Source organism: Neopelma chrysocephalum, unplaced genomic scaffold (genome assembly GCF_003984885.1).
Source record: "Neopelma chrysocephalum unplaced genomic scaffold, ASM398488v2 Primary Assembly neopelma1_103b, whole genome shotgun sequence".
Taxonomy (NCBI): domain Eukaryota; kingdom Metazoa; phylum Chordata; class Aves; order Passeriformes; family Pipridae; genus Neopelma; species Neopelma chrysocephalum.
The window spans coordinates 5,668,268-5,693,473 of NW_020897767.1; the positions used below are offsets into that span (position 1 = coordinate 5,668,268).

Here is a 25,206-nt window from a genome sequence, read left to right on the forward strand (position 1 = left end):
AATGCAATGAAGAACCACTCAGGAACTGACACTGCAGGAGGTGTGGTGTCTCTGTCACTTTATCACACTCATATATCAACTACAACCCCTTACTTGTGCAGAGCACAGAGGGAAATGCACTCACTGAAGTGCAGTGTGGGCTTTGAGGGTGACACAGCAAACACAAACGTATTTAAATCTGGACACCAAGGAAGAAAATCACATTTTAAAAAATATCGTATAGATTTTTAGGCATCTGGATTAGTGTTTTCACATACTGGCCAACTTACAACCTCATTAAATTGAATGAAAAAAAAAATCAGAAAATCACATTCCAAAAGGGTTCAAAACTTCCTTCTCTAGATTCAGCCCAATTCTTTAATCTGCAGACTTAGATTTTACCCTTACCAGCAACAACCCTGAAATTAAGTCATCAGTAGCACTTTAAGTATAAAAAAACACAAAAATAAAGCAGCATAAAAGTATAAATGTATTTTTCTTTTAATAAAGTTAAAATGTTAGTTTGCTATCTATTTTGCACACAGCTTCATCACTTGAAGCAGCAGTCTGTGCATGAATTATCAATTTACAAAGGACATCTGAAGTGGGGCATAATTTCACTGTATAAATAAAAACATGGCATCTCCAGCAGATGGCAAATGGCTGGAAAGTCCAAGGAAAAAAGATTTCTGTTGGTAATTTCCCAAAGTGAAAAGATATCTACATGGTGTCAAATACAGCACAGCTACTATTGCAGAAACTGAAGACACACCTACTCACAGGATTTTGGGGTTTTGACACCTTGTGATTTTTAGCATTGCAATGGATGATGAACCAGCTGAGAGCTTTTAGGTCAGAATTAGAGGGCAGGCCAATGTCAGCAATGCTGTGCTCAGTGTCTGCTCAGACCTACTGATCAGGAAGAAACAGGTCACTGGAGATTGGGGTCCTGGTAGACAACAAACGAATGAGAGCCTGCAGTGAACCCCTAAGGCAAAAAAGGAGCAGCAGCATTTGGTTAAACACTAAAACAGGCTGCCCACATAAGGTGTGGAGTCTATATCCTTGGAGATATCCAAAGCATGACAGGTCCCAAGAAAACTGCCCTAGTTGACCGTGCTTTCAGCAGGGGGTTTGGGGTAGACAAACTCCAGGTCACCTGCAACCTTAACAATTCTGTGATTCTATGATTATCTCAAAATATTTTTTAATGTACACACTGCAGTTGCACATTTTATCACACACACCAATCCACTACTGGACTAGAAGACTGTCTCAAGCCAAAAGATTCACCAAATGTATACAAGTGTATCTTTGCTCACATGAGCTCCAGAACCAGGAGGTTTGCAGGGAACTGAACCACTTCCATCAGTGAAAGAGACAAAGCAGAGTGAAACACATACATGGAACACACACATTTACTTTCCTTCCAAAAAATCCCACAATTTAATTTTTAGATTTGCACTCAGTTCTGTGGATTTACTTTAAAGATCACAAGTGGGCCTAGTTACATAAGGAGAAAGAGCATCAACTTTGGGTACAAGCACTGCAGAACTTTTTGGAAGAAATTCAGAACTTGCAACAGAACAGACCCTGCAAGATCTCTTAAATCCTGGAGTAGAAGGGATGAAAAGCAGAGATTATTCATATACTGGACTTGCAGCAGCACAAATTCAGTGCAGATCAGTATTAAATTACACATTTTCACGAGAATTCCAGCTTTCCCAAAAAGCATTTCCAGTGAAGGTTGGGCTCATACTAAGACCCTTCCATATATTTTTCATATCAACACAACAATTAAAACAAATCACCAGTTATTCCAAAGTCTTCTAATTCCCTGAGTACATGCCTCATGTTTTTAAACCAATTCCAGGGTAAATCAGATGAAACAGACCAAAACATTGTAAAGGAGTGTCTAAAAAAAACCAGCCATATATGTTTATCTAATTAACTATGGAAATCAAACACTTCCACTTTAGCTACAAACAAGCAAATACACCTCTACTAACAGGAAGCAAGAATAATCTGCTAGAAAAAGTGACAAGAATCTGGAGTGACAGCAGTTAGCAATGTGCTGTAATTTATACTGCTCAGGATAAAATTAACATAGCTCAGTGATCAGAAACGTGCAAAACATGAACAGGATTTTTAAATTAAGTTTCTAAAAGGATATTAAAAAGATATTTTTAAAGTTTATCTCAATATTAAATTCTGTTCTCAACTGAAAAAAATTACATTGCTGATGTTCTCCAGGATGTTCTTACAAATCCACATGCAACACATTCATATTCCCTTACCCATTGCTTTTGTTTCTTCTCTTTTAGCATTCAGTAGGGAAAATTTGAATTTTGCTCTGACTTCACTTTTTGGACAACTGACTAGAAGCAAATACAATGACAGATAGTCTTTACTTTCATCATCTAATCCCTTTGGATTCACTCTCAGGCACCTGAAAGAAATGGATAAATTGTAATTTTTAAATGGTATCCACAATAAATTCAGAAATATTTCTACAAGACACAACGATACATGCTACCAAAACAAATGTTCCCCTTGTGACTGCTGAAACCTTGAAATAAGAACCAATTCAAACCTACAGTAAAATTCCAAGAAATGTCCAAGTTTTAATATTTATTTGTAATTTAACTTCATATTTTTGTGAATAAAAAACCCCCCAAAAAACCAAAGCAGTTGCTAGAATAAAGACCTTACCACTTCATTTTGTCATTTGGCCCTGATGAAAAGGTAGAACTCTTTAGAACTTCACCCATTTCTTCTCGGCAAAAACTGAAGTTATTAATGGTCCACATGTAGGAAAATTTTACTACTTTAACCTGAACAAAAGATGTGGAAAATACAAGGAAAATTTAATTTACATATCAAGCATTAACTATGAGAGCTAGTTAGACTGTCAGCTGTAATCTTTCAACATGTCAATAACTTTAGATTGTTTTTTTTAAACAATAACTTCAACCAGAAAATAAAGCCATTGGAATTTATGCAGATTACCTGTGTGTAACACCAGCTTTCAGCCACAGGTCCACTGGACATCTCCCCAGGAGGAGGTGGGGTGGGAACCCTTGACATTGCCACTTATTGCAGGTTTATAGAATCAAGATAGCAATCCAAACTTCGGTAATTCTCCTAAAAAAAGGAATTAATAGATTTTGTTCACCCTTTTTAAAGTGTGGGAAATACAGAAATCAACATTACTCTGTTTACTAAATGATGCATCTGAAAATTAAACCTGAAAAGAGGACAATGGCTCTGCTGGGTGTCACACATTAAAAACTCCTGGTGCTCAAAACCTGCAGGCTGAACCCTCATGCAATGCTTTACAAAAGTAAGCACCTATGTATGCATCACACAACACCACTAATGACCATATTTCAACATCCCCTTTGCAAATTACCACCTTGACCACTCCAGTCATGTTACGACTTTCTTCAGGATCTTCTCCTTTGATTTGCAGAATAACCAGGGCCTTGTGAACGCTCAGTTATTAGTACCAAAGCCTTAGTGTTCCACACAGGCATCATTCATCCCTAGAAGAACACCCAGCCACCTGGGAGAAGAATAGGTTCACACAACCCTGAGATTTCTAAAGGGAGGGTAAGAAATTAAACTTGCATTATAAATACTATTTCCTTCACACGTCTTTCATGGATGCCTTGTATCTTTAACTCCAAGAGCTTCTACTCAAGAACTACAATCACCACAACCATGTGCTGGTTCCCTATTGAAGTACAAAGCTTAAAACCAGTTTGAAGTCAACTCACCGACTCTCCAGAACTTTCTAACTGCAAATGAAGCAATTTTGTTATGAATTACCACCTAACAGAGTACTACAGTTCCTCCTGCCCATCAGGAATTGAGTCACATGCCCAGATCCATCACATAATACCTAAGGACACATCATTAGTCAGCCTACTCGCCTTTGAACCTGGCTAATGAGAGAAGGTGGGACCATCAGAGGGTAGCTCTGGGTTACTGGGCCGACTCTGCTCTAGGGAGGGTTTGCTCTCACCTGCAGACAGGTTCCTGCCAGAAGCACAGCCTCTCACTTAAGCCGCTCCATTAAGCTGCTAAAAAGTGAAATGAACCCTGATCAAACCAGATGAAAGTCAATTATTTCTGCCACAAAACATTTTCTCTTAGTACAGAAAGTTTCTTTAAACATACCCTGCTATCACTTAGAGCAACAATCTTCCTGCAACATTTGCCATAAAGGTCTTTTTAGTTGTGACAGAACAGCATTAATTGCCCTACTCAAAAGATGTGACTGCACATCACCAATAATGTTGGAACTCTTGGAACTCTTCCTGCAGGGATGGGCAACACTTAGAAACAAGGTTTCATGCAAACATTGGCAAGAAAACACTGCAAGACCACATGTAACTCAGTCATGAGGTAAAGGAGTTTATTATTCCTACAGGAAGAATTCTCCTTTGTGAATTGCTATGATCCTCAGTGGATGTTTTCCCACCCACCTTTCTGGCACTGCTTCTCACTCAGTTGTGGTATGAAGTAGCCTTTCCACATTAAAGCCTGCTGACATGGGGATCTGAATCACAAAAGTATAAAACCCCGAAAACAAAGCTAATTCTCAGTTTTTACCAGATGAGGAAGCAGATAATATATAATCACTGTACTAACAGATCTGCTAAGACAGGATGAAAACAAAATATTGAATAGGTCTCCTGCAAGATATAGATCACTGAGACACTGAAGACTAATCATAATTACAGTTCAGCTGTCTCTCATAAATGACTTTTTCCCAAATAAAACTTGCATTTATTTACAGCAATATTCAGTACTTAATTAGTACTTGCCATAAATGAAAACTAGTAACAAATAGCACCCCTAAATTTAATATAATAGAACTTGTTTGCCCCATATTTTAAGCAGGAAACATATGTATTGTTGTGTTTACACAGATTTTGCTTACAGGTTTATAACTGGTTTTGATTCTCTGTACAGAACCATCCAGAGTAAAATTCCTGAGAAGGATACACATGAACATCTCTCTTTCATAAAGCAAATATTAGCACTTATATTACCATTATTTCAGGAAGCACGTCCTAGTCAGTGATAACAACTGAAGCTGTTCCCCAAACACATGATTGATTTTACACAGAACCATATCCTGAAAGGGTTAGAACAGCTTAACTCAGCTTTACTGAACCTGTTTGCTGCTCTTCGATTCTCCAAAGCTAAAACCAAGAAGAAATACAGCCCATTCCTTATTCTGTCATTTGCATGAGATGCACAGGACTGTCTCATCTCTCATCTGCACCTCAATTCTTCAGTCCATTGGACCAGTCAGCTCCCTGTAACCATGAAGGAGCAGCAGATCTGAGACAAATTTGCTCTGAAGGGGTTTCTAAATTGAAAAAGCCTGAAAATAACTGCTGTACAGGATCTCTTTAGGAAAGTGTTCAGTGACCTCATGCCCGCTACCAGTAGCTACCTGTCCCCTCCTGTCTTACAGCTAAATCAGCTTGATTCAATAAGAATTTAACTCTAAGCAAAGGTAGTTATTTTCAATTATTTTCAGGTCCATCTGCTGCCTTGTCTCTGTACCACCTCTACCCAGGGCATCCGTACTTCAGAGGATGCTCTCGCCTGGTGCTTTTAATTCATTCAGGTTCTGAAAGAAGGCCTGATTTTACATAAGGACACTTTTCAGGTCTTTCAAAATAGCTTCAGCTTTTTGTAAAGCTTCCAATTACAGCATTAGGATGAGACAGCTGATTTTCACGACCTCCTGATATGTCTCTGAGAAGCAGATTTACATCTCACTTTTTTTCACATGGATTTATTAAGCAAATCAAACTTTTCGATTGTGAAAATGGAGAGAAAGCAATAACTTTAAACACTTGATATTATCCTAGGAGTCTGTGCTGAGAAGCTGTTTGTATTTTTTAGTATGGCTGGATGCACAATTTTAAAAAGTCTTACCCACTTTGAGTGGCCACTGACAGTCACCAGGGCAAAGTGGACGCTGCGTGGGCAGCCTGAAGGTGAGGACAGAGGTGCAACTACACACCTACCCTTTGTTCTGCTGAGCTCTGCGTGGGGAGAAGACTAAATACTACTTTGAAGAAATTGTTTATGAATCATTGATTAGCCACTGTCATCAGCTCTGACAAAAAGGTTTTTCAAGCACCAACCCCTCATCACAGCCCATTAGAGCAAATGGTTGGGAACAGAGAGAGCTGCAGTTCACAAAACCAGTTGGAGAGCGACTGGGCGGAATTAAATCAGTGAAGGGCAGGAAGACAGGCCTGCTGTCTGCAAGATGAAACAACTTAGAGGGACAATTTTCATGCTACAACCTGCATTTATTTCTCTGCAGGCTATCCTGAACAAAGCACCAGAAGTGACAGGACATTATCAGGCCATAGCTCCAAGAGTTTTCAGGCAATGTCATACCTGTCTGGACAGGGCTCAGCAAACCAGTCAGTGTGGCCATTCTGCCAGGCAGGAATCTCTGGCCATCTGAGGAACTTGCACTGGGAACAGCAAAACAAGTTTTAGCAGATGAGGGCAAAACAAGTTTCTGCTTTTCAAAAGGAAAGCAAGATGTATTTCTAAAGGGTGTCAAGTACCTTTGCTGTTTGTTCGGGCTTTTTTTAATGAAGTGATATACTCATACTGAATGGGGTGCAGCAGTCAGTGCTGATTTTACTCTCTGAGAATCTGAGTTCATTGTCTTACTTAGAGAAAAAAAAAAAGAAGAAAAGCTCAAAGATACTTTGCTTCACCTGTGCTCCCTGACCCCAAACATGATGGGCTTGACAATTCTTCCACCGGTCCCTTAAGGAAGGTATTGGTTTCACCTGATAATCACTCTGCTCTCTGATACTCTCACCAGACTGATAAATCAGGACCTTCACAGAGCTCAGTACTACTTGCAGAACAGTGGGCAAGTAGGCACATAACATAAAAAAAGAGGAGTTATCAAAGTACATTTTATTTAGGATTCAACTGAAGTGCTCTTCTAGTCAAACAAATATTTGTGTTTAACTTCAAGCCATCTGAGGTTGGTTGTTGCTAATTTATTACCTGCACATACAGTGTAAAGAAAGCATCGGCTACCTTCCATACAACGTATTGACATGGAATTTCATTAAAAGCTGTATTAGCTTTCTATTTTCCTAACTTAGGATGAGATCTTAAGATCCAAACCTGCTTCCTACATCAATAACGTGAACTTCAAAAATATTTTTTTCCCCTCTCTGAAATTGAGTGTTTATCAACATTATTCTAAACAAAGTTACTTTTCAACCTCTCAAAGCTAGACAAGAACACATTCCCAGTCTCTTACATCTTGCGTTGGAATTATCTCAACTTTTTCACTGCAAAACCAACTAGCTCATTAAGAAAGCACCACATACATATGAGCACACACAAAGAAGAATTCTCTACTCCCCCAATAATAAACCCACAGAACACTTCATAAACTTATTTGAAGAACTGCCCCGTTAGCAGGATCTCGGGCCAGCTCCCACACCTAGGAGCAGCAGCTCAGCTTAACTAGATCCTAGGAGATCCTTCGGAGCACTGACAGTGTAACAGGTGCACAGGAGCAGGTGCTGCACGTAAAGCTGTGACCATGGCAAGGGTTTATCTTTGTATTTCAATGAGGGATTACAGTCAGCAAATTACTGGCAGGAATAGCAAAACAAACTGCCTTCTGCAGGGTAGCCAACACACCCCGAAAGTCAAATCCAGCCTGGCAGAACCCAACCCACAGATCAGTTCACCAAGCAAATCAGTGACCCTGTCTTGTTCCCACAGGAATGAGAGGAAAAGCACATTGTGAACTGGCTGATCAGTCCCTGCTGAGCCTCTTCTCTCCAATTTCCGTTCCTCCCAGGGCTTGAGCCTCCAGGATCAAAGTGTTTCCCTCCTGGGCCATACCAGCAAATCCCACCCACATATACTGCATATTCCCTTTGAATGGTGATGGTCTTCTCCTGAGCAGGGCTAAACATTTCGAGAAATGCAATGCTGTTGTGAATTAACTTTTTTCCCCTTGTCGTGGTATAACCGCAGCCAGCAACCGAATTAACTCTACCCCAGCCAAAACCAGCACACACCCCTCCCTTTGGAAATATTGATATTTAATCACTGGTTGAAATAAAAGATCACCTTCTGAAGGTTAACTGGCAAATAACACCCTGTTCCTCCAACTTTTTATTCCTAGTAAATATACGATTCAGAACCCAAATACAGTTTGTCTAATTGTACAGACAAAAGTTTTAGTTTTGTTTTCTTTTTTTAAATCTGAACTGAATAACCCTTTCATATAATAAAATCAGCTTCCAATAACCCATTCAAAATAAACACATTCTACTTACAGAGATATTGATTTTATTTCCTCTCATTAAATGATCACCAGTGAATAAAGTATTACGTAGTATTATATAAAGTAATATGTGTTATATATAATACTATCTATCAGTATTTGTTATTCAAGGAATTAGTTTTGTTTTTTCAAATGACTGAGGAGGAAAATTCTTGGGAAAAACCATTTAAGTGCTTTAAGGTTCACCATCTTTCCACTTCTTGGGTGAGTGAGAATACATTTCTGAAGTTAAAGATGGGAGAAACAAACTAACCAGACCAAACAGTTACCTCTGAGGTGAAAGGCACTCTAAGGCCCAAGTAAAAGTCACTTTTCACTCCCCCATCTGAAGCAATGTTCCACTGTGCTCACCAGTTCCAGGTAGCATCAACTTATGCAGGCCAAACTATTTAAAAGTGAAGAAAGCCATGTCCCTTTCTCCTTGGTCACAGAAGGATTTGTGTAACAGCCACTCTCACCTGGGTCATGCTTATCCAGTGGCATGAAACTCCTGTGGCTGGAATGCTGCTCAAATCCACAGAGAAGACATTATCTTTCTCATTGAATCTCACAGACTAAAAAAATATCCAGCTGAAGAAAACTGGGGTGTTTTTCCTGTTTAAGGATTTGTCTTATAAGCAGTTATGCTTACAAAAATTCATAAGATTTCTACTCATAAGTAGAAAAAACACCAAGTTTGTGAAAGATAAGGTTGTCTATTAATTAGCAGGATTTGCATCTCTTCACAATTGATCTTTCTGAAAGAATTGCTAAAAACTAGGTTTCCTGCTGGATGATCCACAACACAACAACAGACATTTGAAAGGTCTATTAAGCTCAGGCAGTCATCCAGTTTGTTCAGTATCATTATTTGCTTCTCTGAAAACAGACTCAGGATACACTTAAGAAAATTTAAATACAGTGTTTAGTATTTATTGAATTAAAAACCTATCTAACGCTGCATCGTTTTAGTGAACAGAATTACTGATACTTAGACAATTGCAATCACACATATCCACCCCCGAAGTCAGAAAACCTACAGGTTAAGGATAAACTACATTTTACATTACCTACTGTACTTCTAACATACAAAATGTTTCTTTTTCAGGGCCAGAGAAGGGAAGAGAAGTTGCCCTGTGCACAGAAAGATCCTGTGACACTTACTGAAGAAGAAGCTTATAACAGTTAAAAGGGTCTGAGGCTTTTTTAGAACATAATATTAAAAAATGCTTATTTAAGTATATGTTTTCCCTGGAACTGCACAACAGCAACCAAGTTTACACAAACCCAAACCAGCTGTGGGGCTTCAATCATAAGCTCTGGCTATTCCCATGTGCTTCATGGTTAAGATCTCAGCCTTGCCATCCCCCAGCTCTGCTGGAAGCCTGTGCCCAGCCAGGAGACACACACACACACATCAGCACCCACACCACAAGCCAGTTCCTGACCCTCTCCACGCTTCTCCAGTGAGAAAAAATACTACCCTGGACTGGACTGTGACAGCTGAGAAACTACACATACACCCCGTCACCCCTGCCCAGGGGACAGTAAACTCCAGCAGGGAAGGCAGGCAGCTGGGGTCAGAGACGACTTAAAATAGCTGCAACTAAGACTACAGAATTCAAAAGCAAATCCTCATGGTAGTTCCAGCAGAAGAGCCCCAGCAAAGCAAAACCCAGCACATGTGAAACGCCCAACTTTTCAGGAGGATGGGGCTCCACCTGTAACTGATAACACTGAAGTCAGCAGCTCAAAATTAGCAAAGTGATGATGATATTAGCTGTAAAAACTGTGAAGCTGAGTACATGTATCTTTCAGGCTTTTCTCTGAATTTTCTTTCCTGTCCTAAGCCTTTGAAAAACAAAGTTGAATTTTACCTCAGCTGAGAGAAAACCCTAATGCTCAGCAGAGCTTCAGCTGTAACTGCTTAGTTTACATCAGCCAAGCTTACTGATAAAAATCCCTCAGCATTAGCCTTGCATTATTGTTCTGTAGTATAGGAAACCCATTGTGCTCTGTATCAGATATCCCAGACCATTCCCTACAGCAGTCATCTATGCATTTCCCTGGAGAAGAAATGCAAGATTATTTCTTACAGCATTTTTCATTTTCATTGCCCAGTCTAGTTTTATGGCACCCAAAAGATGGTATTTCCACCACAACTTCTCTTGGGAAACTATTCTATTCAAATAAACTATTGCTGTTGGGTTTTTGTTCCTGGTATATAGCCAAAGTGATCTTTTCCCCTCCTTAGTTTCACTCCATTACTCTTACTCCAACAAACCAGTGACATGTGAAAGTATATTAAATGAAGACATTTTTTCCCTAAATACTCCAGTTACACACAATCAAGAGTTCACCAAATTGAAAATGTTAATCTTGACTTTATTCTTTGCACTTGAAACAGAAGCTTGTATTAGCCAACAGAAAGTTGACTTCAACTGTAACAAAAAACCATCTTTCTCTAGCAGATTCACAGCTAGTTTGGGGTGTTTTGCTCTGTTTTGCTTCTCTTTTCTTTTAAAATTCATAAGAGTTCCAAAAAGCACTGGACTACACTCTCCAGAGACTGGTGCTTTCATTTGCTGCAGAGAAGCTGTTCAGAGCAGCAGAAAGCTCTGCCCATTAACCTCTGCAGACTGGTATCACCTGCAAAGCTCACACCAAAGTGGTACAACTGCTTTCAGCAGCCAAAAGCTCGTACTCACAGATGTTATCAAGAGGGGGGTTGATCATTCATTTGTTGCCCTGTTACCTCTCATGGCAAACAGTGGACATGTTTGTTCACACAGCTGCATCTTGGAAATGTTGAGAGCTACAGCTCATCCTGAGGATCAGACTTTGTGCAAAAAACAACTGATACTTATAAGCTAGGAAATTGAGAAAAAAACCCCCAAAACTCCTTTCTGTCAGAGGACCAAAGTGCATTCTGTGCTAGTTCACCCAAATACTCTTGAAACTGAACTAATGGACTGGGTATTAAATTTCATTCACAATAGTTGATTAGATACATCCTAGGAAAGGCAGGTAGGTCACGAGGTAGAGCTGCACACTCACTTGCTTTGGTGAAAATGAAGCTGGAATCTCTGAAAGCCATCAGGGCAAGCAAAACTTGACATCTCAGTATTGGACTGCAGCTAGACAGGTTTACACCCACAGAGGTAAAGAAGAAAATCCTAAAAGTTCATAGAATCATAGAATACCTTGAGTTGGAAATTACTCATAAGAATGATTGAGTCCAACTGCCAAATTCAGTCCAAAAGAAACTAGTTTCTGAAGTTCAAAGACAAATACACAATTTCTATCATTCTACTATTTAAAAAACATCCAGATACCGTTTTGCTTATACTTTTGGATTTAAGAACAACTCAAATATAATCTAAGATCCCTTTTTCAACAACTAAAGCAATTTCAAACCTTTGCAGTTCCCTGTAAGTTCTCCCACTTATAGCACAGTCTTAGCTGCTCAACACAGAAGAAAATTCCCAAAGTTTGGAAAGTACAGTAAGGCAAAGAAGCTAGTGCAGGGCTGTCAGGGTGGCCTGGTTACTGGGCACAGTTAAGCAGATTTCAGTCTGACAGAAGCAATGGGGTTGATAAAGGGCAGCAAAGTTCTATCACACCAAACTCTCTTTTCATGAGCTGCCTCAGCTGCTTTCAAGAGGCTCTTTCTGGTAACACACTCCACAAGCCACCACGTGGGTGTCTGTCACCAGAAGCTGTGCCTGCACAGGCTGCATCACCCCGGCAATCGCCCACTGACAGCTACACTTCAACAAGCCAAATATCCCTCCCAGCGTTGCTGAAGCACAGTCGGGCTTGCAAAGTCCTCCATTGGTTGTGGCAAGTAAACAGATTTGGTTTCATCTTTGGTGCTGTCAAACAAGGCAGACCAGAAGCAGATGCTCTTTGCCTCCATCCACAGACGACACAGCCCCGGTGTGAATCATCCCGACGAGGCCACCTCGTCAAACGCAGTGCAGTGCCTGCAGTGCCGCCACAGAAAAGTGCTCTCCCAAAGCAGGAAAACAAACAGAAGGAAAAAATGCAATTTAATACCAGGAAATCAAGAAGTCAGCCAACATCAAGAGACGAGTCTGTCTTTACAAGTGCCTCTGAAAACCTCTGTGAAGGCCCAGACACTCTAATTTATTACTTACCCAGACTAACACTTGATGATGCTACTGTCATATATCTTTCCTCTCACCACTCAGTGAGTGGAGTCTCACAGTTGTTGGAAAGGATGGCACATTTCCAAACACAACTGCTATTTAAATCATTAAAAATGATGCCTGGCCTGTAAAACAATATTCAAAACCACTGACTACAGAAAAAAGGTTGATTTTGTTTGATAATCTTATTAATATAATAATCATAGCAACTAACTCTGGATATAAAGTTTACCACACATGAATTTTGAGTGGCCTACTGCCTATGGAAGCTTTTCTTCTGCTTCTACTTGTATCATGCTTTAGCTCCCTATCCCCAGCCTTTTTTTTTTCTTAAAGAATACAACCCACTTTAGGAGAACATTACTGATAAAGCATCTTCTGCTATAAGCAAGACAGGAACTCCCCTAATCAGAAGCCTCTCTTGGGATATAACAGTATTCATTCAAGACTACCATATCTGTTTACTGTATTTTTTCCCCTAGATCAACCACCTGATCAGTGTATTTTGCAAAACTTGCAAAAAGTGTATTTATGCAAACTTCTTCAGTAAAAGGATTTTCAGTTTCTTATAAACTATATCACCCCATATTGCAACACAAATATTATTGTCCTGTCATGCACATAAGTAACCAAAAAAATCTACCTTGACATGTTCTGTACAGATAAAAAAACATTGAAAATAGATTTCATATATTCTATTCCTCTGAAACCACCATATGCCAAGCACAGTCCCAGACCCAAGAGTGAGATCACACCCACTTGGACAGTCAGTACAGCAATGGATTACATTAACCTACAATTACCCAAATCAGCTAAAGATTTTGCACAACTTGGTTTCCAGTATAACATTTTCAGAACTGAAGTTCAGAAGTCTTTAAATGAATTAATACAGGCTCTAAGAACTTTCCAAATGCATGAAAAAACCACCTAAAAATAGGTACAAATCCAGATGAACACAAATAATTGCTGCAGTTAACTTTGCAGACAGCACAGACACAATAGTTAAGACGACTGTATTTTGTCCCATTACAAAAACAGTTATTCCATTTGATACATAAGTATCAGTGTGCCCACACATCTGGTGCTGACAAAAAGAAGCTAAAATTTACTATTTCCACTATATATTGCAGCATCCCCAAAGCCGAAACAAACTATTTTAAGCACTCAATATCTAAATTCATTACAAAACAGTTCTGGTTTCATCTTCGAGAGTTTTGTTTATAAGCAAACAAGTAACTCTGAAATCAACCTCGGTTAACAAGGAATCCATCTGTTTTAAAATTTAAGAAAAGCTGCCACCAAAGAGTACTGGTTTTGTTGCTGAGGTAATGTCTACAGATTAATTCAGAGCCCTACTGTGTTCAATGCTGAAGGCAGTACCCATGTGCCTCCTCTAAAGAATTTTAAAAAATTATTAGCTAACTAATCTGAATCATTAGATTAATACATTAAGCACTCAAAACAACAAATTACATGTATTTAGATTTTATTTCAACTTAAACCAGTGATTTTTAACTTAAATTCTGCATATTGAAACTGTCTGTCCTTCACAGGCTACAGGCCATGCTGATGGAAAAAACAGGTTCATCAATTAGAAACTGAATATGAATAAAGAAAGCCAGGAAAATTAAAACTTTTGTGAAAAGAGTTTTCCAAAGAAAAAGTCAACATGGAACAGAGAGCTAGAAAGTAGGACACCACAGGAGAAGGTTATACCAGCTCTTCCTCAGGCCAGAGTTCTGCACCTACACATCACTTCAGTTGTTCAGGAAGCAACTACCCCAAACCCTTTTAGAGTCACCCAAGTCTAATTAATTTGCTGAACATTTAATACATAAAAAAACAAAGAGTTTGAAGGAAATCAAGAGCAAGTCATTGCTCCCCCCATTCTCTTCATCTGCACTCATAACTCTACCTATGAATCGATTTTGCAAAAGACCTGACCAACTGGTAAGTGAGCTCTTGGGAGGGGACACACATTAAAGGAACAACCAGGAAGGAGGCCAAGAGAAAGCTTGGCTCCCAAGTTTCACCCAGTGATCCTTTCCACTGCACAACAATAAGAGGTTCCCACCCCATGAACTCTGGAAGTTTCCCAACTGCTGGAGACATTTACTCCACCAGCAGCAGCACTGCCTACGCCAAGAGCTACTCTGTTGCATTCTCCCTGGCACACAATTGCTTTTTCTTTCTATAAAGCAGCCAGGCAAATTACACATCAAATGATAATTCACCTTTGAACTACTTAAGGAGTCAAGTCACAATACAGTGCAAAGAGCAAATGTCACGCAAACGAAGGCGGATGAACTGGCACAGGCTGTTCCCTACTCAGCTGCTGAGGTACCACCAACTACAGGCTCAGTAGCTGCCTGTGCCAAAGCAATACTACAGCGTGAGTGCAATCAAACTGCAGCTTCCAATAATGCCTGTCAGCTAGAAGAGCTGAGATCTGAAGTTTGTTCCACTAAAAACAATTGTCTCAAAAAAAAACCAAAAAAAAACCAAACCTTCAAAGGCACACAAGAAGTAAATTGCCATCTTGCAAGTGCTCACACAACCCACCAGCTTCATTCCTTGTATTTAGCAATGAAATCACGGGAAAGCACACAGACATTTATAATGCTTAAAAAAAGAGGTTACAAGTACATACAGCAGCCTCTTTTACAGAGGTGAGAACTCAACACCAACACTTCTCCCTATTCATCCAGCACTGAACTTTATGTGAAGTCTACTTAGTCCGTCTTTAACCTCTGAAGAAGCAGCCTGACAAGGAGACTAGCTTTTTTCACTAAAGCAACATATTACATTCGGTTTATATCACCTATTTTTGATGATTTCCACAGAGAGAAAGAGACAAGTAACCAATTAAAAGTGGCAAGTGTAATATTTTTCACCAAAAAAAAAATTATAAATCAAGTGATAAATGGCTTCTGAGAGATACAAGGCAGTATCAAGGATAAGTAATCTAATTCAGGGAATTCGGTCATGTGAGCTCTTTGGATTATTCCATGCCAATGAGTTTCTGAACCAGCTGAAAGAGTATCTCACTTTCCACTACATTTCCCAAATGCTATATGCAAACACTGATCACAACAACGTTGACAGACACATACATGCTTGCAAAGTGATTCCATAAAAAACCTTTATAGCTGACAAAGAATAATTTTAAACCAGGTTACAAAAAAACACATTGGAAAGCTATTAAACTCGGGTAAAATGGAACCAAGAGAGTTGAGGTTTTTCAGGTTAAGCTCTTTCCAATATTCAACATATACTCCTGCCAAAATTCCACCACACAAGTTGAATAGCTAAAACATTACAGAAAGGAAAAAAAAATTATGCGAAATACACACTCTGTAACATACTTATACGCACTACCTAAAAACTATGCACTGAACTACGGCAAGTGTCCATTTTCTCTCAGTTAAAAAGTACTACAATATCTAAATTACCACTATTAAAACACCTCCACTTCTCACACAGTTGCAACAATTCTCCTCTAAATACTGAGCACAAATAGAAGGAGAGATTTCCTACTTCCAATAGGAAGACTTTTGGTATCAGTGGGACAAGAGGAAACAGAAACAAAGCTTGGTAAGGACATAAACTGGATAGTTTCTCAAGGATTCAAAGGAAGGAAGAAGTCTCTTGTGAATATGCACATATTTTGCAGAGGGGAAAGGGAGTTGTGGAATCATAGAATGGGTTGGGTTGGAAGGTACCTTAAAACCCATCTTGTTCCAACCCCCCTGCCATGGGAAGGACACCTTCCACTAAACCAGGTTGCTCCAAGCCCCATCCAACACGGCCTTGAACAATTCCAGGGATGGGGCATCCACAGCTTCTCTGGGCAACCTGTGCCAGTGCCAAGAGCCAAAGGTACAAGAGCCTCTTGGAGAGCACAGTCTCTGATGTGATGGCACAGGCATTAGTCAAGCACGAGGCAAGTGCCTCCTATTCTATCCTAAAAATGCAAGGCCCAGGATGCACACAACAAAATGCACAGCCCATGCTTTGATCCAGGGCACAGTATTTTGAAGACCTCAGGATTTTACTACAACGAGTATCTGGTTACTGTTTCTAGAGAGCGTAACAACCTCATTTACACTTCCTTAGTCTTAACCACGCTTTGCTAAATACACAGGAAGCAGAAAGGGCAGCACGTTGGCAACTGCTTTTTACAACGAGACAGAAATGCCCATAAGGAGCATATGAACCTGTCACAAAAACTGTGAGAAAAAGAACACCAAAAATATCCACTTGTCATCAACAGAAAAACACAAGGAAAAAGAACAAAACAGGATGGGGTAGTTTTGCAATGCAAGACGCACAGAAGCCTATGCCTGAGCATGTACCAGAGCCTGGAAACAAATTCAACAGGACACATTTCTAACTATGATTAGAATCACTTCTGCAAGGGCATGAGATGTAAAGAGAAAAATGTGAACAGATAAGGTAGAGATGTGAAGGGACTGTATATGAAAGGCTGGAAAAACAACAAATGCAGATAGAAAACCTGGGAAGAATGAATGAAGAGAGAAGTTAATGAGATCGATGTGCAAGTCGATCAATGCTACCTATTGGTGTCCTCAGCTATTTCTTCTCCACTCTGACTTATGTTGATAATGACAACTGGTTTCATTTTCTCTCGTGTATATTTACGCTTAGGTGCTTTCAAAGGCACAAAGAGAGAAACATAACACGTAGAAAAAAGAGGAAAAAATAGTTGTATAATATGTGATTTCAACTGAACATCTGAAAACTGTAAAGAGCATGCACTGACAGTTGAAATCAGTGACTAGGGCCAGAAAAAAATCTGGTGGCTTTTCAAATTCATTTCATATTTGTCTATAGTATATACAAGTTTTTAATATCAACAAGTAGCTCGCACTGCCTATGCAAGCCCAGAATGTAATTCTTTATTTTCACTGACAGTTTAAAAGCAGACTGCAAAGTACTAAAGTTAAAAGTTTGGCAGAAAGCTGTTTCAAGGCAATATAACACCAAGGATATTTCTGGATATATAAAATCTCGGGTTTCCAGAAGAGAGTTAAAAGCAGTTTCTGCTGATGTACCAAAGCCTATATAAAGTTAGCAGCTTTATATACAAAAGACATATTGTTTAAAAATTATTTTCCCTTTTCTGAGTAAATATCCACTTACAGAGTGGGGGGAAAACACCATGCAGTAGGCATACACTGGAAATCCTTCACAAACATTTACATTTGTCCCCACATCCCAGAAGGCCCAGAGAGAGAGAAGCCAGGTAAAACTTTCAGAAGTAACAGTGAATAGTAACAGATAGTAATCTGTCCCTCTAAAGAGGGATATTTATTTCCAGAAATAAAGGTTTTAGTAAAAACAGAAAAAGGAACAAAGCATTTTTTTAACAGTTAAAACAAAACGCCTTGGCAGTCATACAAATGGCTCAGCTCAGAACCACTGTGGTAAAAATTCCTGTAACCATATGGGATATCTATCAAAATAATGCATTCTGCAGAACTGATAAGAATAAGGAATGACCCAGCTTGACTGTCACAGATTGTTCTTCTTGGCAGGAGGCTCGAAACAATCCTTCTTGTTTAAACACTATTTTTAAAACTCTCAACACCATTTTAGAAAACAAGTTAAGAATATAACCACAGAGCAAAGCTACGTTTTGAAACAGACTGAGTTTGTATCCTGCAGTTAAAAAACAAACAAACAAACAAAAACCAGGAACTCAGCGATATCGTTTGTGTTGCCTCCTTTGTTTTGCTGGTTTCCATTCTTTACGTTCTTTCTCACCTACCCGTGCTCTCAAAGAGGCTCAAAGTGATGCAAATTCCCCCGGACTCCCGGGAATTTCAGCAGGCGACATCATCAGGTGAAACCCAGCCTTAGTCAACTCCACTTCCTGACCACGTCTAAGATGGAGCGCGCAGCCCCGATGAATCAACCAGGAGCTGTTTTACACATTATTCACTCGCCCCTACAACCTCCTTCAAAGTTCTCCGCAGCCCCGAAGGGAGAAAAACCCCCTCCACTTCCCTTCCTTCTTTTACTTCCTTACGAGACGCGAACTTCCCAAAACAAACCGCGCTTGGGGATAACGAGGGCACAGGCGGAGCACAACGCGCTGCCTGGCCGGGCTCTCCGCGCCTGGAAGCGCTCATCCCAGGGCCTGCGGGAGCCCAAGGCAGGGATCCTGGATCGCTGGACCAGCGGATCGCTGGAGCACTGGATCCCATCCCTGCGAGCACCGCCCGCCCCAGCGCCGGGCAGGGCCGCTCCCACCCTGCCCTCCCCGCGGCACCGCCAGGCCGCTGCCCGGGGCAGGGGCACCCCGGGCGCACAACAAAGGCTTTTCCATCCCCATTCCCAGCCCCACGCACACAGCCCCGCACGGGTCCCCCGGCACGTACCGGATCGCGGCGCTGGCGGGGGCGCGGCGGGGCTCATTCCGCCGGGGCGCGCAGGGTGTGACGGTCACCGGCGCCCCGCGGGGGGCGAAGGCGGCGAGCCCGAGCGGCGGCGGAGCCGCATCGCTGCCCTGCCCGCTCCCCGCCGCTCCCGCTGGCCCCGTCCCGTCCCTGCCCCGCGCTCGGCACCTCCCGGCTCCCGCACGGCCCCGCTCCCGCTCCCGCCGCACTTCCGGGAGGGAGCGGTCACGCGGCGCCGCTTCCATCCGGGAACGCGCGCGGGGCGGGGCGGGATGAGCCGGGCGGGGCCGGGCGGGGTGTCGGGTGGGCGCTCCCGGGATGGGATCGTGGCAGGGAGTGTGGTGCGACTGACCCCCCGCTCAAGAGCATGGCGCAGGATTGAGTCCAGACGGTTCTGGAATATCTCCAGTGAGGGAGACTCCACACCCTCTCTGGGCAGTCTGTTCCAGTGCACGGTCACTCACGCGTTCACTCCACCCCATTTTCAGGTGGAATTCCCGTGCGTCAGTTTCCGCCTCTTGTCCATCCAGAGGGATGGAGCACCTCTCCTGAAGTGCTGAGGGAAAGAGATTGTTCAGCCTGGAAAAGAGAAGGCTTTGAAGTAGGTGGCCTAGCCGTGGCCTTCCAGTACCTGAAGGGAACTTCAGGAAAGGCTGAGAGAAAGGAATTTTTCAGCCCACAGAAGAAAAGGCTTTGGGGGTGACCTAATTGCGACGTTCCAGTACCTGAAGGGAACTTATAGGAAAGACTGAGAGAAAGGGATAGCCTGGAAAAGAGAAAGCTTTGGGATGAACTTATTGTGGCCTTCCAGTACCTGAAGGGAACCCTTCCAGTACCCCTTCAGGAAAGGCTAAGAGAAAAGGATTGTTCAGCCTGGAAAAGAGAAGACTTTGGAATGACCTAATTGTGGCCTTCCAGCACCTGAAGGGAACTTACAGGAAAGATGGGGCAAGACTATTTATAAGAGCATGGAGTGAGAGGACAAGGGAGAATGGTTTAAACTGAAAGAGAGTAGGTTTAGATCAAATATTAGGAAAAAATTCTTTACTGTGAGGGTGGTGAGGCTCTGGCACAGGTTGCCCAGAGAAGTTATGGCTGCCCCATCCCTGGAAGTGTCCAAGGCCAGGTTGGATTGGGGCTCTCAGCAACCTGGTCTGTTGGAACGTGTCCCTGCCCATGGCAGGAGGGTTGGAATGAGATTTTGTTCAAGGTCCCCTTCCAACCCAAGCCATTCTATGACTCTATTGCTTGGCATCACCAAGAAGAGCCTGGCTCCATCTTCTTGGCACCCCCCCCCTTTAAATATTTATACATGTTAATGAGGTCTCCTCTCAGTCATCTCTTCTTGAGGCTGAACAGACCCAGCTCCCTCAGCCTTTCCTCATAAGAGAGATGCTCCAGTCCCCTAATCATTCTCGTTGCCCTCTTCTGTACCTCCCCTCAGAGTGGTCAGGGGGGCTCCCCTGAAGCAGCTGCCTGGTCATTACCCCAGTTGCCAGAAAAGTTCACAATGTGGGGCAGATTTGGGGCTTCTGAGGACTCCTTAGTTAGTTAGTTATAATTTTGGTTTTCAGATGATGTCATCCTAAAATTGACACTTGTGAGCTCCGTCTGCTCCCTGTATTGGGCTTAACAAGAACCAGCCTTTGGTGGCTGATCCCCGACTTACAGGGCTGATGTTGGGTTCTCAGCCTGATGCTGGGTTCTCAGCCTCTCACCTGGTGCACAGATCTGCTCCTGGCTGGCACAGCCATGAGCTTCGAGTCCATCACCCCACAGCCCCTGACCAGGGTTCTTCTGCTCTTACCACGTGTTCACTACCCAGCAGTTCTGAGAGCTGTCGGTCAGATTGGTTTCCTTTAGACACAGGTGAATTTCTCTACATTATTGACATATCTTCCTAATTGCTTCTAAAAATAAATGGTGTGATAATTTGCATATACAGTACTGCAAACTTCCCTGTGGGGGGTTGGAAATAAAGCTTAAGCAGTATGTTTTACTTTGTTTTTCAAACAAATGGGACTTTAAAGAAAACATCCTCTATGGAGACAATTAAGACTCAGTGACACCTTAATTGCTTCTCTTGAGAACGAGCACTAAGAGTACATACACACAGCATTGTGCTGTGTAAGGATACCCAGGCCAGCAAGGTCTCAAGATCGATACAACTGCATTAGTGAGACACAGAGCCCTGGATAATTCATCCTGCAGAGAAAAACTGCACTGACAGGGCCATACTGCCTTTGGTAGTACTAGTTCTCTCAGAACTATTTCAGGAACCTGTCTAGCATTGCACTGTATTTTCGAATGTCTCAGCATTTTTTGTTTGCTTGGAGCCTTTTTCATACCAGGAAATAGTTTTACAGCCACAGCCAGAACTTACTCCGTTTAGAAAGCCAGATAAGTGCCAGGAGGACCAGGCTGTTACCTTTTATAGGGCCCATTACATAGAAGAAAACACAATATACATTTGTTGTTTGTATCATACACAGGTAGAACACAGCATAGGAATTTTTGGTCTTATCAATGCTTGGAGACACTGTTGCAACTGGGAAGTGAAAGATGTCCACTCTTTCACAGGGCAGAATTCAGTCACCGCTACTGGAAATCAGGAGTGAAATTCTAGTTGTAGCTGAGAAGTCTGCTATGGAAATCTTAGTATTTAACTAGACTAACTTAGCAAATAGGAAGAACAGTAAACCAAGTGAATCTTTGTATGTAGTAACCATCATTTCCCTTAAATCCTGCTGTAGAGAATGTCTGCAAAGATGGACCATTAACAGAAGTTATGGAAAACTGCATATTTGTCAGCAGACAAAAGGTGAGATTACAGCTCATGCACCCCTTGGGCTGAAAAGTCCTTTTGCTCACCCTCACCTATACAATATTCTGGTATGGGTGGGCACATGCCACAGAACGGAGTGTAAATGGTTGCCAAGCAAAGCAACTACCACCTTCCAGATCTGGAGTCCCCAGTTAGTTTTAACCAAAGTTTAACTTGTTTTCCTGTGCTTTTCATCCACTGCTCAGTCCTATTCCCTGCTATTCCCCCTTAGGTTCCCATTTTTGTCCCCTCTCAGTGCTGAATTAAAGCACACCATGTAGTACTGGCCTCTTGTGTAATGTTAAGGCAAAATGGTGTAGTGTCAGGATGCACTGGTGTTATTTGCATTATGGCAGCACTTAGTGGGTCAATTGAGATAAGTGACCCTTCATGCCAGACATTTCACAAAACACAGTTTGTAATCTAATAAGTCAGGACAGAAAATGGTAGCGAAAAACAAGGCAGGGTGAAATCATTAAGCACACTTCCAGAACACAGATTCTGTCAGAGATGAGGAGGAGGACAAAACTTTCCTGGGTCCAGAGTGAATGCCTTAGATCATACTTCCTCAGACCAGACAGGAGGTCCCATAGGAATATGCTCTTACAATACACACCACTTTCTGGCAGAAACTTGGTGGTATTTATACTGTTCAAAGCTTTTCATAGAAAAAGCCTATGTTAGTTTATTGTCCTAAATAAAGCCTAATACTAAATATATTTAGTTTCCAAGTTATAGCAAGGGAAACTATATTTCCAAAGAAACCTTGGCATAGCACAATGGCTGTTGTGGTTGTTGTTTTTAATTGTACACACAGCCAGTAGTCCTGACTCCTCTGTTTAGACTGCTTATCACTTCTCATTATGAAAAAGATCTCATTGCACACATATGTGTAGGGGGAAGGGTTGTTTAATGTGTGAGACCTGTAAACATGTCATGATTCCAGCAGGGAACGTGAACTTGGAAGCAGTAGCAGCTGTCAGGTATTAAAGTCAAAAGAAGAAATCCACTGTTGTAGAAGTTCTTTCCTCCCAGCTTCCACTGGGACAGAGCAATGTTTCCACTGCACTGTGGTGGTACCATCGTTCATTATGAAGTCCTTATATTTAGAATAGAATAAATGTTTCAGTTGGAAAGGTACCTACAGTGATTGTCTAGTCCAACTGATGATATTCCTTTACTACAATCAGTCTGGATCCCTTCATAAAGGCTGTTTCAAACACGTTACCTAACAGTTCTTAGGGGTTTCTTTATAGAATAATTTTGCTTAAGAGTGCTCCTAAAAAGATTAAGTAAGCATGTTAACATAGAGTTATACAAGGATTAGTATTTGGAGATTTAAAGTCTGGGCAGCCAACACAGTGAACCCAACGTGATCAAGTTTTGGGCTGTTGGGACTTTCACCTTCGATAAACCCTTCAAAATATTAAACATCTGTAATATTAAACATCATTTTTCTGTGCTTCTGTTTTAAATAGAGAATGTATTCTAGGTTATTGATGAGATTTCTTCATCCTTGTTTTGTGATATGAGGTGAACGAATTAAGCTGCTGCACATGATGATATTAACCCTCAGAGCATGTAAAATAGATTGTTTTGAGTATTAATCCCACAGATTTAAGGGAGGTAGTTGCATATGTAAATATGAAATGAAGTTATGAGTAGAAGCTATTCTCTACCCAATAAGTAGTCACGTTTCAATTAACTTATATATCCTCATTAGAGATTCATTATAAGCCTCTTTGTGATCTTTTTGGTGAAAGGAGGCATTATACACACACATGTAAGCACAATCCTGCAGGATGTTTTCAAGAATCACAACAGGATTATATCAATAAAATAAAATTTTTGAAAGAAATTAAAGACAAGAATATTAATTTCATCTATTTTCCTAATCAGTGTGATTATTTTTATTGACATATTCTAGAAAAAATGGTGGCAAATAACTCAAGAGTGTTAGTGTCACATGCTTTCTTTTTCTTTTTCCTGTCTGTTGTCCAAATGAGAGCACCTTCTGGAGGAATAATGATAAATCTGCAACATCTTATTTTATTTTACCCTATTTACTTTTAACAGAGCCAGCAGACAACATTGCAAATGTACTGCCAAGATGTATGGGTGACTTTGCATTAAGTAAATGCAGAGGCAGACATGACTGATATGAGTCACAATTTCATGGGCAGTTTTAAAAGAGTATAAAATTTCAGCAGGGAAGTTTTTAGTCTTTTTATAATATAGTGGCTTCAGAATTTGAGTTGCTTTTTGGAATTTAAAGTTCCAGGCTATTAGGGCATACCCAATTTAGATTGAATTTTCCCCTTAACTTCTTTTTGTATTTTCCTTCTAGATTTTTTTTCTGAAAAGGAAAACAACAAAACATGCTAAGTTGCGACAAACAGCTAATTCCTCACAAGGTAAAGATACAGCTCTGAAGTAGTTCAGTAATGTTTCAACAGAATGGATCTTCACTTGAAAAGGTCAGTGTTTTGAAACCAGAACTCTTCACTGTGAGATATATGCTAGTTTTGGCAGAAAGGTTTCAGCAAAGATGCAGTTTCTTCTGAGAGAGGAGAGTGAGTTTATTGTAGGAAAAAACAGTGTTCCAGAGCCTGCTGGTGGTGGGTGAGTCAGTCAAGTCTGTTTTTCCTGATTCAGTGTGAGTTTTGATATGTCTTTCACACCACAGATAAAAACTTAACCACCAAGCTACTGGCTGATATGCAATTAGAGTCCTCTCTGTTTACACTTTGTATAAACAAACACTAGTTTTAGCAGATACTTGAACCTGGGACTTCCAAACTTTGCCTGAGCTCAGCAACTGTTGGGTGTGATCTTCTCTTTCTTCTTTCATTAAAAACAAATAACCAAACACTGAAAAGATTTTCATGCAAAAGGTGAAAACACTTGAGTTTTCTAACTTTCACAAAAACAGGCAAATATTTCCCACATAGTTTTAGTCAGTTTTTCAACGTATTTTATTTCAAGGGATGCTTACATGTTATTAGTGTTAAAAAAGAATTATTAAATTGAATTTGCTTTGTCTTGTCATGTTCCTTTCTCTCAGTTTTTCTGTGTTTACTCTATTCACTGTTATGCCCTAAAATAGACAGTAAGGACTTCAAAGCAGGTATCCTCTCTTCCTGTGGATATTTCTTTGATGCATAATGGCAGAAAACTTACTGGAGACTGGTTGCAGCACTAAATGACAATAATTTTTCTGCAGAATGTCGAGCTGCAAATCACTGACCATCTTTGTTTACTACCTCCTCAGTGTTCTCTAATGTGTTATCACCAGTTTCTTGTCAAAAAAATTCCCATGTTTCTTTCAGTCATTCATCCAGATAAATCTGCTGATTTTTCACTTATTTTTCCATCCTGCACACCTAAGTTGTTGAATTCATTTGTATTTGCTAGAACTCCACAACCATGACTGTATAACCATGTGATGTGTCCCGG

General features: G+C 40.9%; 1 protein-coding gene across 4 annotated transcripts in view; it reads right to left on the bottom strand.

Annotated features, from left to right (window-relative positions):
• Nucleotides 1-19,012, bottom strand: part of SPOPL (speckle type BTB/POZ protein like) — a 61,974-nt gene extending 42,962 nt beyond the window's left edge. For 3 of the 4 annotated variants that reach the window (XR_003536242.1, XM_027695794.1, XM_027695792.1), the window contains exons 1-4: nucleotides 18,909-19,012; nucleotides 2,989-3,123; nucleotides 2,692-2,813; nucleotides 2,277-2,428 (exon numbers count right to left, since the gene is read on the bottom strand). Coding sequence is in view for 3 of the 4 variants with exons in the window: in XM_027695794.1 (XP_027551595.1) it covers nucleotides 2,277-2,428; nucleotides 2,692-2,813; nucleotides 2,989-3,066 (352 nt within the window). In the remaining variant the exon portion in view is untranslated. Of the gene's footprint in view, nucleotides 1-2,276; nucleotides 2,429-2,691; nucleotides 2,814-2,988; nucleotides 3,124-6,414; nucleotides 6,431-18,908 lie in introns of those variants that run through there. The other variant, XM_027695793.1, reaches the window with a different exon arrangement.
• Nucleotides 19,013-25,206: the final 6,194 nt, after the last annotated feature.